At 39.4% G+C, this 13,752-nt stretch overlaps 1 protein-coding gene across 5 annotated transcripts in view; it reads left to right on the forward strand.

Annotated features, from left to right (window-relative positions):
* Positions 1 to 13,752, forward strand: part of COBL (cordon-bleu WH2 repeat protein) — a 271,385-nt gene that overhangs the window by 221,616 nt on the left and 36,017 nt on the right. For all 5 annotated transcript variants that reach the window (XM_074988022.1, XM_074988024.1, XM_074988023.1 and 2 more), the window contains one exon: positions 6,367 to 6,676. In XM_074988022.1, the coding sequence (XP_074844123.1) occupies positions 6,367 to 6,676 (310 nt within the window). The remainder of the gene's footprint in view (positions 1 to 6,366; positions 6,677 to 13,752) is intronic.

A 13,752-nucleotide genomic window follows, 5' to 3' on the forward strand; every position in this document is an offset into this window, starting at 1 on the left:
CTCACAGGAGGTATAAAGATTGTTTGAAGGCCAACATAGTTCATACTGGATTAAAACCAAAGCAGATAGAGCAGCATGTGGAAGAGCAAACAGGCTGGCGTGCTCTCGTGGAGCACACGTATGACAAGTGCAAAGAGCAGTGACACATATGCCTGATTGATGCTCATGAGAAGAGAAAAGCAACAGCAGCAGCCACACCAACAGAGGCAGGACAGTTCCGTTGCCCGTACCGTGAACACCCATGCTATTCAAGGCTTGGACTCCTCAGCCACATGTGAGTCCATAACTGATGAGCCTGTGCAAGCTCAGGACGTCATTGTTGAACACAATGGACCACCAAGAGGAATTTAAAAGACATAATATGTTTCAGTGTTACTGAGAAACTGAAGTGCGTTTTCCCTCACTTTCCCAATTCACTGCAACAGAATTTAAGTCCTGAAAAATACCTGATTTTGATCACATTACTAGCAGCTCACTTTACCCACAAACAAATGGAGAGGCTCAGAAAACAGTGCAGACAATCCAGAAACTCTTAATACGGGAAAATCCATTCTTGGCTCTTTTGAGCTACAGAACAACATCAGTAGCAACTACGGCATATAGTCCAGTGCAGCAGCTAATGGGAAGATAGCTCAGATTCTTTTTCAAAGTTGGAAGAGTAGCTCTTAACTCCAACGTGGCCAGACACGAGGAGAACAGCAAAATTAGACAAAACAGCTAAAAAAAAAAACATGAACACTTTTAACAGCAGACATCCCTCGTTTAGAAATGTGTCAGATCTGGAACCTGGTGAATGTTCATGTCAAATTGGATGGAAAATAAAGATGAACTCCTCTAGCCATCATAAAGGAAAAGAATCCAGTGCTAAGATTGGTTGTGGTTGAGCATTCAGCAGAAACCATGAACATCCACAATTCGTTCCTCAGAAAGAACAATCAACAGAATAAACTGGTCAGATGTCAGATTAAAAACGAGAAGATTCAAGAACTCCAAATCGAAGGCCACAGCCAGCAGCAGCAAATAATGAGCTAGTTTGTTACAAGCTGGTGTTGCATAATTGGCAAACCAGTGTAATTCAGAATTGCAAAGGCCACGTGATAGTGTAAATATTGTAAACCACAGAACTTAAAGTGGAAGATGGAATGCTTGGCTACATTGCAATGTTCAGCCACTAGGTTTCAATGTATAAAATACTTTGTTCAAATGAACCTCAGCCATTCCTGGCACAGCATCAAAGGATTTTATAATGAACACATCCAGTACATTTTTCAGTACAGCGCTATCTCCAGATCTGAAGAACTGGGTCTGCCCCACAAAAGCTTATTACCTAATAAATTATTTCGCTAGTCTTTAAAGTGCTACAGGACTGCTTTTTTGTTTTGTTAGGATACAGACTAACATGGCTACCTCTCTGTTACAATCAGAGCAATTTTGTATGACTCCTCAAGCTGGAGGTCACATCTGTCACTCAAAATGTAGACATACCCATTGGCTGATTTCTTCCCTCAGCTACATTACGCAACCTGAATGAAGTAAATGAGCATGGACTGGCATAATTTAAGGCAGCATTTCATCCATCTTTTCTCATCTTATCTTACACTTTTTTTTTCTAATTCTGCTTAGTGAGATTTATTGGTTCAACATTTATATTCACATTAATTTTTAATCCTTTGTTAAAAACATGTTTTCTAAAATAAAAAATTACTGCAGTGATCCTGTATTACCCATTTTCATAATAGCTTGTAATCATCATAGAAGTGATTTATAAACTTTATTTTTAATGTGTCACCTGCCTGCCTCTTTTAAAGGTACAGTCTCTTTCTTGACAATATGCTACTAAAATTTTTCCAAGTACTGATTTTTTTTGTGACCCATGTCGAACTTTTTATGACTTGTACTAGTAATTGGAGCCCCTGTTTTTCAACAATGTTAATTTCATACTAAAGTTTTTAAGCACTATGTCTAAAATAAGTAGGTAGTAATATTTGGGCCATTACCAGAATTCAGTATTGCTTAACATGTGGTATTTTTTTTTATTACTACTCACCAGAAATATTGTAATGAACCATTTGTAGTACAGCAAAACTATTTCACCCTGTGAAAAGAGAAAATTTGGCAGTAAAACAAGCAGTGGAAAGAAATCTGAAAATAGTGGTTACCCTGTTAGCACAGAGAGCAAGTTCTGAGAAGAATTAAAGGAAAGTTGCATTTGTAAATGGTTTGTAATGGTACAGAGCCCTGATTATTCAGTAGATAGGGGTTAAAGTAACAATTTCCTCTTTAAAAATGCATTTTGATTTGCTGCTTCTGTCATTACTGGACATGGCAGTAAATCAGCTGTGTCATAAAAACAGAAGACATAATTTGGAAAATAAAGCACGTTAACCTAAATCGACTGAGAGAGTTTTATGATTGGTTTCAGTGTTTCAGGCTTATGCTCCTAGGATATGCTAACTGGGGCCTGAATTGGATCTCATTTAAATGCAGTAGCTAGTCTAGTATAAATAGGAACAGGATATAATCCTCTGCCACTCATAAAATTTTAAATATAATAATCAGTTTGAAATGGTTGAAAATGTAAATCAGGTGGGATAGATGTGAAAATGACGTCCCTCCCCTATATAGACACTGTATGTATTTTATTTATTGCATATGTGTATAATGCATGCAATTGCAAAGTACATGAATTAATGTGTATGCGAGCTGTGATTCTCCTAAGCTCAGAGTTTTTAGTGTTATCTTTATTACTTACAGTGTATTGAAATTAGAGTGACAAGGTTACTTTTGTGTTAAGCAAGAACTCACATTCCTGACAGATGAGCTACTCTCCTGTTTGCCTCTAGATGATCACAGGAAACAGTCTTAAAAACAAAACCAAACAAAACAAAACAAAAAAAGGAGTTTGTAACTGGTGGCTGACCTAACTGTGCAGTGGCAGTACGTTTTGCTGCCTAGGCCATCCAGCCAGCCCTGTATTACAAGATGCATTTGGGCTTTCTAAACTCTGAAACCCGGTAGGTGAGACAGTCTGCTGTATGTTGCTGAACACCATCTAATTCCAGTTAGAAAAGACATTAAGTGGTGGTAAGCTGTACGGGCCCCTGGTGTCCAGGCTCCAAAAGTATTGCAGGCCTGGGGCCCAGCTCCACCAGTGTTCTGAAGAATAGTCTTTGGGCAGAGAGCACTGGGCCGGGGGTGGAGAGTGGTTAAAGTGAGGAGGACTATGGTCTGCAGGCCACAATGATAAATAGTGCTAAGCAGTGGTTCTCAAATTACGTTTCACTGGTACAACCTGAGTGAAGTTTGTGCAGAGCCTGGACATCATGGAGAGCAGAGTTTGACCCCATTGTGTAATTCATTAGTATAGGCAGCCTTTCCCCTGGGCAGCATTGTTTCATCAATGTTAATTTATCTTCAGTAGTGATTATCTGTAGGCCAAATCCTGAAGTCCATACTCAGTCTTTAGTTGTGAATTGCTTATCAGTTTCCATTGAGTAAGGACTTCAGGACTGGGCCATATATTTGCTGTTTTGTTGGGAGTGCCATGAGGCAGAAATGTCCCATCCATAGGATGGCTCACGGTGGTCACCCTGGGTCCTGCACTTTTGCAACCCCACTCATTCAGGGAACATGGGGCTTGCGCGGCGTGGGAACCAGCAGCAATACTGTTGGCCCCACTCTGCTCCACTGTGCTTTGTCAGCTCTCAGCATCATTTGGGAGAGGAAGCATCAGGGGCTAGAGGGAGGGGGTAGAATGGGACTTGGGCAAGGACCTGCTGGAAGAGTTGGAGTGAGGGTGGGGCCTTGTACATTGCAGGGTGGGGGGGGCATTACTAGGCCACACACCATGCCAGAGATGTGCCTAATATGGGGAAGGAAAGAGCAAGTGTCTCCTTTTTTATCTTTTAGAAGCAACTTCAGTCATATCTTTACTCCTTTCTCGTGCAGTAGTAAGGTGCCATGTTACACTGCTCTCAGAGTAGAATTACAGTTTCATAACTGTGGGAAAGTCCTCATGTTGAATCATGTGCCTGCAGGAGTCAAAGGCTTACACACTGGCTGCAGTTGTCACTTGGGTTGAGAGCTTGGGATAGGATTATTTATTTAGTTTTTCAGTGTATGGGTGGGACCTTGGGGGATCTCAAGACACTTTCCTGTAACTGAGCAACTTGCAGGATGGCATAGGACATTGGCAAGTGGAGGGGTGCAACCCATTCCTCCAAATTAGGAGACAGTTGCTGAGCGGGGGAAGAGGTGGAGTTTCTGGGAGACACAGAAGAGGAAGGGGAAAATTCCACAGGCAGATAGGTACACATTGCAGAACTGGGATCATGCCATCCAACTGTGCCAGAGCAGCAAACTGAGCATGCACAGGTTTGGCACCTGCAAATTGGACATATCTGGGGTATGTTCATGGCAATAAATGTAGCCGTTTTATTGTCATATACAGAGCTTCATGCATCAAGGTATATTGCATTGTGCATTGCTTCTAAACTCAAATCCACCCTGTGTGCTTCATTCTTTAAATTGACTTCTTACTTTATCACAATGTATTCCACTGTGTTCTTTCTTCTCTTACTATACCTTTAGCAAATGTATATTTTCAACGTAATTGAAATCCAAGCAATCTGAACAATATGGAGGTGTTTGCTTATTGTGTATTTTCTGGTTGTATTGTCCTTTTTAGTGTTGGTGATTATAGACCCTGGTTATTCTCAGATCTGTGCATGTCTTGATGCTGTTCTAACTGCTTTCCTATACTGGGATTGTACCATAATTAATTTACTGCCTCTTATTTATTTTTAAAGATGACTTAACAGGGTTCTAAAATAGGATAATATCTTTGATAAAATGTGAAAAACAAGAGCTAGCATCATCGAAAACTGAGTAACATACTGCCTAATTTGCAACAAAGTTTTTGCTGCATTCTCAGTCGTAAATATTGATGCTTTGATAGCACTTATAGCTTTAATAGTGATTTGTAACCCTATGAATTTTATTGCTTCTGCTGTCAGAAATCAATTTCAGTATTTAATGGCATTGTGTAAACTTAGCCAAGGAGAATTTTGGTTTGATTTAATTCAAATGTTATTTGAAGCTTCATTGCTAAGACATATATTTTAAAAATAAATATTTTATTTAAAGGTCCATTACTATGATGCATTTTTTCTTAAACAAAGTGATCCTCAATTGACAAATAGGCTTTTAAAAACGCTAAGGAATAAAATACGACTGCCCAAAATGTGAAAACTGGATCAAATAGTTGTTCGTGTTTGTGTCTGATTTGCAGATTCATGTGTTATTTCTAAATCTTGGGCCCTGATCTTGCAAACACTTAAGCACGTTCTTGACCATACCCAGCATCGTACACCCATTGATATCCATGGGAGTACTCATATAATGAAAGTTCATCACAACCATAAGTGATGGCAGGAGCAAGTCATAGCCACCATTTTTATCTAATCTCTCACTCTTTCAGGTTTACTGAGACTGGAGAGAAGAACTTATTGTGCTCATGATTACAAATTAAAAATGTAAAAATAGTATTAATTACTTTTGTTGAAAGAAATCCCTTTGGGACTCACATGTGCCTCCAATCCACCATAAAAACCGTTGACATTAGTGAGAGATCCCCACACATGAGTAAATTGCAGGATAGAGCCCAAATTTGTATATACATCTGGGGAAATCAAAAATTGCATGTTTGGCTTAATGAACGAAAAATAGCATAGAAAATTAACCGAGTTAATAATTTATACTGCGTCTTAAAAGAAGTCTCATCATTTACATCTCTTACGAGCTTAAAGTTTGACTTGCAAAAGAAAAACAAATGGGTGTGTTCCCTGTTATTGCTTCTTTATAATGTTTAAAGATCTGAACTGTTGGAATGTTCTGTTCTTAACAATAATGACGAGTTTTTTCATAGTTCTTTTTGTTAAATATTAAAATAGCGCTGCCCCTTTGTTTTAAGGAGCATGAAGCTTCCAGGCCTATAATCATCCAAGAAGTTCTTCAAAGTAAACAGACGACCTGAGTTTGCTGAAATCTTTAAAGGAAAAATGTTAAGAAAAAATTGTCAGTGGATAAGTAAGGAGAGACCCATCTTTTAGGGAGCAAAGATAGGCAACCCCCACTTTTTTTTTTCTTTTGCAGGTCATCTTTATCAAATGTCTGCTGTTTCTGGTGGCATTTCCAATCAAACTATTATATATATCAAGTGTGAAACCCAGGACCCCTTGAAGTCAATGAGAAAATTCACATTGACTTCAGTGGATCTCGGATTTCATCCTATGTTCTTGCAGTTATCCAAACATGAGCAGTGATTTCTTTTTCCTTAGCTAACTATCTTTACTGTATTTCATTCAGAGATCCTGCAGCTCACACATAATAACATTTATGTTGTGGATGATGTGGTTTTGGAGCTATCTGAGGTAGAGGAGACAACATCAGTAAGTAGCTGTTTTGCGTCAGAAGACACCACTGAGGACTCCGGGGTTGTGAGCTCTCCATCTGATATTGTATCTTTGGATTCGCAAAATGACACTATTAAATTGAAAGACAAGTCAGTCAGTAGTCAGGAGGACTCTACTGGAGTTGATGTAACTTATGCAACAGATTTGTGCTCTGTACGGAATACCTCCTGCGATAGCCATGATTCTGGAAATGCTCACCACAGGTAAGTCCCATTTTTAAAAGTCTTTAAAAAAATCTCACTTTCCTTTCTTATAGGAAAGCGTTTAGCAGAGCCAGCTTCTTTTTATTGCAGTATCATAACTCCATGCCAAATAAGGGCTCATCCTGATGAAAAAGTGGAGTGCCAGAACGCCCTAAGATCACATGCTTGTCGCAACTGTCAGAAGTAACTTTTTGTTTTAATTTTTAATTTCTTGCAAAATTCTGCTGCTCTTCAGTACTGCTTTCTCCATAAAGTTTAAAATACTTCTGTGTCATAGGTTTGTTAATTCTGTAGCAATGTTGACTATTGTATGGGGAGGAGTGTAATTTTTTTGCAGATCAGCGTCTCTGGAGCAACACAGTCAACCAAGGAAACCATTTTTAAATATGTTCATGCAGTTTCTTTAGCCCAAATATCAAAGCACTCAGCTAGTACTTGATGACGTGGAAGCCGACCACAAACATAAGCAAAACTGACTTTCCTGTTTGTTTGCCAAAAATCACATAGTGAGTCAATGGCAGAAAGGGAAAGAGTTCTTAGTGCTCTGCAGATGCAAACCAGAAATCAATGGCAGCTGTACCACCAAGAAAGCTGGTCCAAGAGGTCACACAAAAGGGCCCTTTTTGTGATGTTGCAAGATTCCAGGGAGAAAAAAAACCTGTTACTCCTTGTTTAACACAAAGTCCGGGCTCCCTTTATTTAATATCTAATCTATTATACCTTCCAAAGAGCTCATATTATTAGCCGAATTATCTTCTTCCACACGTTTCTGAGGGAAACCTTCATTCCTAACTTGAAGTAGGGGATTAAAGTAGGTATGCCAACGTTCTAATTTTAGAAGACTAAACAACTTTGCCCCACCCACTGTCCACCCCTTCCCTGACACCCCCTAAGGCTAGAGGCTGGACATGCCAGCTTAGCTGCTACCCCGCAGGCCACGTAGCAGCTAGCAGGTTGGCTGCCAACCCTCCTTCAGCTGCAGACCCACACATTCAATGGCTAGTCAGCAGCACTGACTGGCATCTCCAGGATGCCTTTTAGGCTGGGCGTTCTGGTCCAAAACTGGACACCTGCTCAACCTATGTACAATTGACAAGAGTTCCCTTGACAATTTCTCTGTGGAAGATGCCATAGACTATCGTAATAGGTACAGTTAGCCCTAATAGCTAATATCCCAATAGATCCAAAGCCCATTGAAGTCAATGGAAAGAATCTTTCTGATTTCATTAGGCTTTATATCAGGCCTCATCTGCACCTGCAACAGCAGGGCTCAAACTGATTAGATAAAATATACATGTTCAGTGTGTTGTATACATTGTCCAAAAGTAACTACAGTCTTTACAACTACAAAAACTTCTTACTCATCCCCAAATTTCATATCCTATCATAACTGTGATACTGAGGCACAAAATGCACCACAACATAGCCTAGAAATATGGCATTCTGAATCAGTGCAGAGGGTTTTGCAGCATTTGGTGACAAGTTTCATGCTTCCCAATAAGTGAAAGACCTATCACAGGCCATTAAAATGGCATATCAGCTGAAAAGTCCACATTTGCCGTACCTTTCACTTCACTACAAGGCAAAAACAGCCCTCATTTTGGAATCAACTTTGCCTCTCATCCACCACATGGCAATAAAGTAGGTTATACAAAATTGTAGGAAATGCTTTATGGAAGCAAAAAGTCTAAGTTATGGATTTTTTGGGGAATACCACTTTAAATTCCCTAACCTTTGCCCATGTAAAAATCTCAGGCCTCATGTTGAATTAGCAGAATGTGAGTGGATGTTCATAATATAATATCTTTTTTAAAATATTCACTTCCAGTGGGTATGAAATCATTTCAGATCAACTTTATGGCCTCATGGAATCCTAAAATCTGAAACAGGTTTTAGTATTACAGCTACAACAGCTAGTGATCAGTACCAGAGATGCTGACAGCAAAATCTCTAAAACTGAGGTGTTCTCTCCTTCAGCGTGTGAATTCCAATTTTGCTCCTAATCTGTTTGCAAACAAATCCATATGGAAAACTATGTCACTTTCACTGCCCTTCAGATCAACTCCTTAAGTCTTCAAAAAATGCTTTTTAGGAGAGAAGATAAATACATTTGTTTATTTTTAAAATATGTATTTGTATGAAAATCATGGATTCATTATCTATACCTGAGTCAGTTTTGAGGACTGCAGGAAAATCTGGAGCATGCCATTTTCAAAGCTCTTATGTCATAGTAGATCCACTGCTTATAACTTTGTGTAGTTCCTCAAATGACCAAGGACTCTAGAAATGGGCCTTCTGTGGCCTCCCTTCTCCTCCATCGGGGAGCTAATCTGCCCGTGAAGTCTAAGCAAAGTTTTGTATGAACAGTTGACAATAAGCTACACTTTACTATATTTATGTTCCTTAAGCATTGGAGCTCCAGTAGATAAATATGCTAGAAGTTCATTAATTCTTGCTAATTTTCTGTCAGTTCCAGATATAAGGATCTGGCTCATGTTTAAAGTAAAATAAACTAGCTGGCATATAGTTCCTATAAAGGACCAGTAATAGCTGATGTAAAATGCCAATGTTTTATTTCACTTTAATAATCCAGGAGCCAGTTAGTTTTGGGTTGCATGAAAGTACGTCAGTTAACAAGAATGGGCCAGAGTCGTCATCTACGGTTCTGAACCCCATTGATCCCAGTGCTGTTACTCCAGAGTCTAGTTTGGCCCTATATTTGACAATTAACTATAAAGGCTGTACAGAAGATACTAAACTTGTGTGTTATTTTTACTAATCATCATGAAGTTGACTAAATGCCAAGTAATTTCTAGGAAAACACAAGTGTTACCGAAAGAAAAGGTCTGAGTCTCATTAGCACTGAAGTTACTTTGCATTGTTTGGGTAGTGGGAGTACATTACATTCACACTCACTTTAAGGCCCCTCTCCACTGCCAGTGTGGTCCAAAGTGTTTACATAGGCTAATGAGTCCCACATAAGGCTTAGCTCGTGCTTCAGAAAGTATGCTGCAATGTTGTGGGCTTTTGGCAAATTATATTTTAATTCATTTTGTTAAAGCTTCCAGAGGCCTTCAGGCATAGGTGGCTTTATAAATTAAAAGGTTTATTTATTATCGTAAGGATGTGTGACTAAACTCTGGAAAGTGCAACTGAGATGCATGCCAGCCTTTGAAAATCACAGGAAAAAGTGACAGCCAGAGACTGCTCATCAAATGCGCTGTAAGTCAGTAAAAACCATGTCTGCATTCAAAGGTAAAATCATGCAGTAGACTTGTACGTGTTGGTAAGCATAAATCTGTGCTCAGATAAGCAATGATGTGCCACTATCATCAGGCTGTCAGAAAGGAGAATGCCTACAGTATGTTCCACCACCACCGTTTTCTCAAGTAGAAGACTACATAGGGGTGTTTAGTACCTGTAATGTGCAGGACAGAGAGACCTACAACTAAATCTCCAAGTCTTGCAAGCTGCTTCAGCAGGTGACCCACATACTAGAGCTGTGCAAATTATACATTTTTCATTTCAGTGGCAACTCCAAAAAAGTGGCTGCAGGAGACGACTTGTCTAGGATCACCCCCTGTAAAATGAAATATTTTGAAATTTCTGATGAATGGAAAAAAAGTTAGTGGGTCAAACAAAACATGTGTTTTAAATAAAATTAAAGGACATAGCTCAACAAAAAGTGGGTTTCAACCAAAAAAATCGAAACCTATCTTTCCAAAAATGTCAGAAGAAGACATTTGTTTTGTTTGTTTGTTGATTTTCAAAAGGAATAACTTGGTGATGACAACACAAATTAGTGGTATTTAGCTGAATCTGCATTTTTGGCAGGAAAAATGTTTGGGAGAAAAATTTCACCCATCTCTACTAGTGCCCATACTGGAGTCTTATTGCCTTCCTAGGACTTTGGCTATGCAGGCTGAGCATTTTCAAAAATTTAGTTTCATGTCTGTTTTTGGGTTAAGTAGTTTAGTGAATCGAGCACTGGACTGAGAATCCTGAGACCTGGGGTCTGTTCTGAGCTCTGCCATCTATGTGACTTCACATTTCTGGGCCTCTGTTTTCCCTCTCACCATGTATCTGTTTTTGCAGAGGCTATTTCTTGCTATGGGTATGTCTAAACTGATGCTGGGACGTGTAATTTCCAGTTCACATGGACATACCCATGCTAGCTCTGCTTGAGGTAGTAGACTTACCATAGGAGTGTAGCATAAGTGCCGGCTTGGGCTAGCCATCCAGGTACATAACCCAAGGGTCTGGGCATTGTACACAGCTAGCTAGCCCAAGCTGCCGTCCGCACTACCCTGACCTCACTACTATTTTTGGTCCCATTTCAAGCAGAGCTAGCAGGGTACATCTATGCCCAAGTGTTAGCATAGTACCTAGCATAATCATAGGAACCTACAGCTGGAAGAAACCTCAGGAAACCATTGAGTCCAGCCCCCTGAGTAGATAATGGATTCCTGATCTCAGCTGACTGATTGAGGATGGGGGAAGCCTACAATAATAGAAAAAAAATCAACATTAAATGAAGACCCTGTACAGACTTCAACCTAATGCTCTTCTTTAATAACCCTCTTCGCAACTGGCTTCTTTTGATTAGTGTCTCATCACGTACCTGCTCACAAAATTTTAATATATAGTATAATATATATTAAGCAAACCACAGAGAAGTTAAAATGTTGCATGCCGAGCTATAAATGTACCACATGATCTCTCACAGTTGTACCTCCCGTCCTCACATACCCGCTTCTTTTCCCATCCTTTGTTTGGTGTCAACATGCCAGCTCCTTGGGGCAGGGATTGGTCAGTCTTATATGCCTGCAGAGCATCATGCACTCCTACTGCGTCGAGCTGTATAAATAATTACATGCGAAACACTGCGTTCAAAGAACATTATTCAGGCTATAAAAGCAAGCAGTCAAAAGTTAGGCTATGCCCATGCAACCTTCACTTGTCTCCTTTGTGCATATTTTTATGACATACTCTTTAATCAAATGATCACATATTATTTTTTTCTGCAGGACCCCTGCCTCATTTTGTGCACAGGATGAATAGGGTTCCCTTCACGAGAAGCAGTTCAACTTTCGGTTTTATCCTCTTTGCTCAGTTTGGGGCCCTGTGTCTTATTTACTCTGCACTATTCAGACCCTGCTCTGAAATCAGAATTGTAAATTGCCTCATAGGCTTATCTGTAAAAACAACAAGAAGTCATCTGGCACCTTATAGACCTGCCCATGAAAGCTTATGCTCCAAAGTATCAGTTAGTCTATAGGTGCTACAGAACAGAACACTGCTTGAACACTAATTTATTTTTAAAGCCTTCCTGTGATGGGTGGGAGTGGTATTACCCCCATTTTACATATGGGGAACTGAGATACAGAGAAATTAAGGTCAAAAATGGCCACTAACTGTAGGTTCCCATTTCAGATTCCTAGGACCTGGACTTTTAGCCTGCTTAGTAGTATATAGTACTTAATTTGCTCAAATACAGCTGCTGCTGAACTTCAAGTTGCAATTTTGAGTGCTCGGCACTAGAGCTGGGTGAAATATTTTCAGCAAATGCTGTTTTTGCTGAAAAATTTGACACCAATTTGCAAATAGTTTTAAAGCCTCCTAATAGTTTCAGCCAAAAAAAAAAAAAGCCAAAACATGTTGTGGTGATTGACTTGAAACATTTCTTTTTAACTTTTTGAAATGGCATTCTATTTTGAAATGTGGCCAATTTTTAAAACAAGCAAATGTACACACGAAGCCATAAAAGGTGATCCAAAAATAAGTAATTTGAAAAAAAATTGAAAACAAAATTTTCAGTTGACCAAAATTGTTTTTTGGTCTATTCAAAATAAACATTCTTTCAGTTTTCAATTTGACAGAAAAAATGTTGTGGTTTCAAATGCCGTGGGTTCAGATCAAACCCATTTTTCTCCTATATCTGGGTTCAGTTCCCAAACTGAATTTTTCTTTCCCCAGCTCTGTTCAGCACTCCCATAAATCAAGTTCAAGACCTACATGTTAGGTGCCCAATTGCTGATTGCCGATAACACATATGGTTTAAGTGACTCACTTAGCATCAGTGAAAATCCCTGTGACACAGGAAAGAATGGAGTTCCATTCTTCTGGGCATTATTAACCATGCGATCCCCCTTTCTCTTCCTGTAGTCCCTTGCCTCCTTCACAAACAAATGAGGCAGGAGTCCTAAAGAGAACAGCCTCCTTGTCTACAGAACCGTGCTCCATCTTCAGCGCTTGTCCATCTTGTGCATTCAGTGAGTCACAGCCCTGTGGAACAAATAGCAAGTGATCATGTAATTAAATATCTTAATGCATATGCACAAAGAAACTGAATTAAATTTTCCAAATAAACCTTGATTCTGTCATTTCCTACCTTTTGAGTAATTAATGTTACAACCCTAATAAAATTCTTCTAACATAGATTTTTGTGTGTGTGTGTGTGCACTTTCCTAGATTTTTTTAAAGAACAAAATACAAAAGGTTTTCCATCTTTTGACATCATATTTGTACCCACATACCTTTAGGTCCATCACCCATAGCTTTGCCACTTGTTCAAAACAACATATTTTCCCCTTGACTCATTCTCAGAAACAGATGAATTGTTTTGGATGAGATTCACCACCACCACAAGGGGGAAAGAAAGGTCAGGGCAGATGTCCAACCTGACAAATTGCAACCTAAACAGTTAAAGTTCCCCAGAGTTGTATGCAAGTGAAAACAGGGTCTTGTGATGGATATGTCAGGAAACCTTAATAACAGGCAGTGCTACCAGCCCCACCTATAACAATGATAATAACCACCTAGAGATTTGTAAATTATAAAGTAGAGGAGTGTGCGGATTACAAAGACAAATAAAGACCAGATGTGTAAACCCAACACAGTGCAGAGAAATAAGTTACTATCTGTCCATGGGCTAAGGGAAGAGGATTTCCCTCTTGTCTAAGTTATTGTTTCCCCGGTCACAAATGGAGGCAGATTCCAAAGCTGACTAAGAGCATGAAAAAAGATCCACTGGGACCAATTAATGACCTGGATTCTCAACTAAGGAGCCCGTTTCC

This window comes from Carettochelys insculpta, chromosome 2 (genome assembly GCF_033958435.1).
Source record: "Carettochelys insculpta isolate YL-2023 chromosome 2, ASM3395843v1, whole genome shotgun sequence".
NCBI classification, from domain to species: domain Eukaryota; kingdom Metazoa; phylum Chordata; order Testudines; family Carettochelyidae; genus Carettochelys; species Carettochelys insculpta.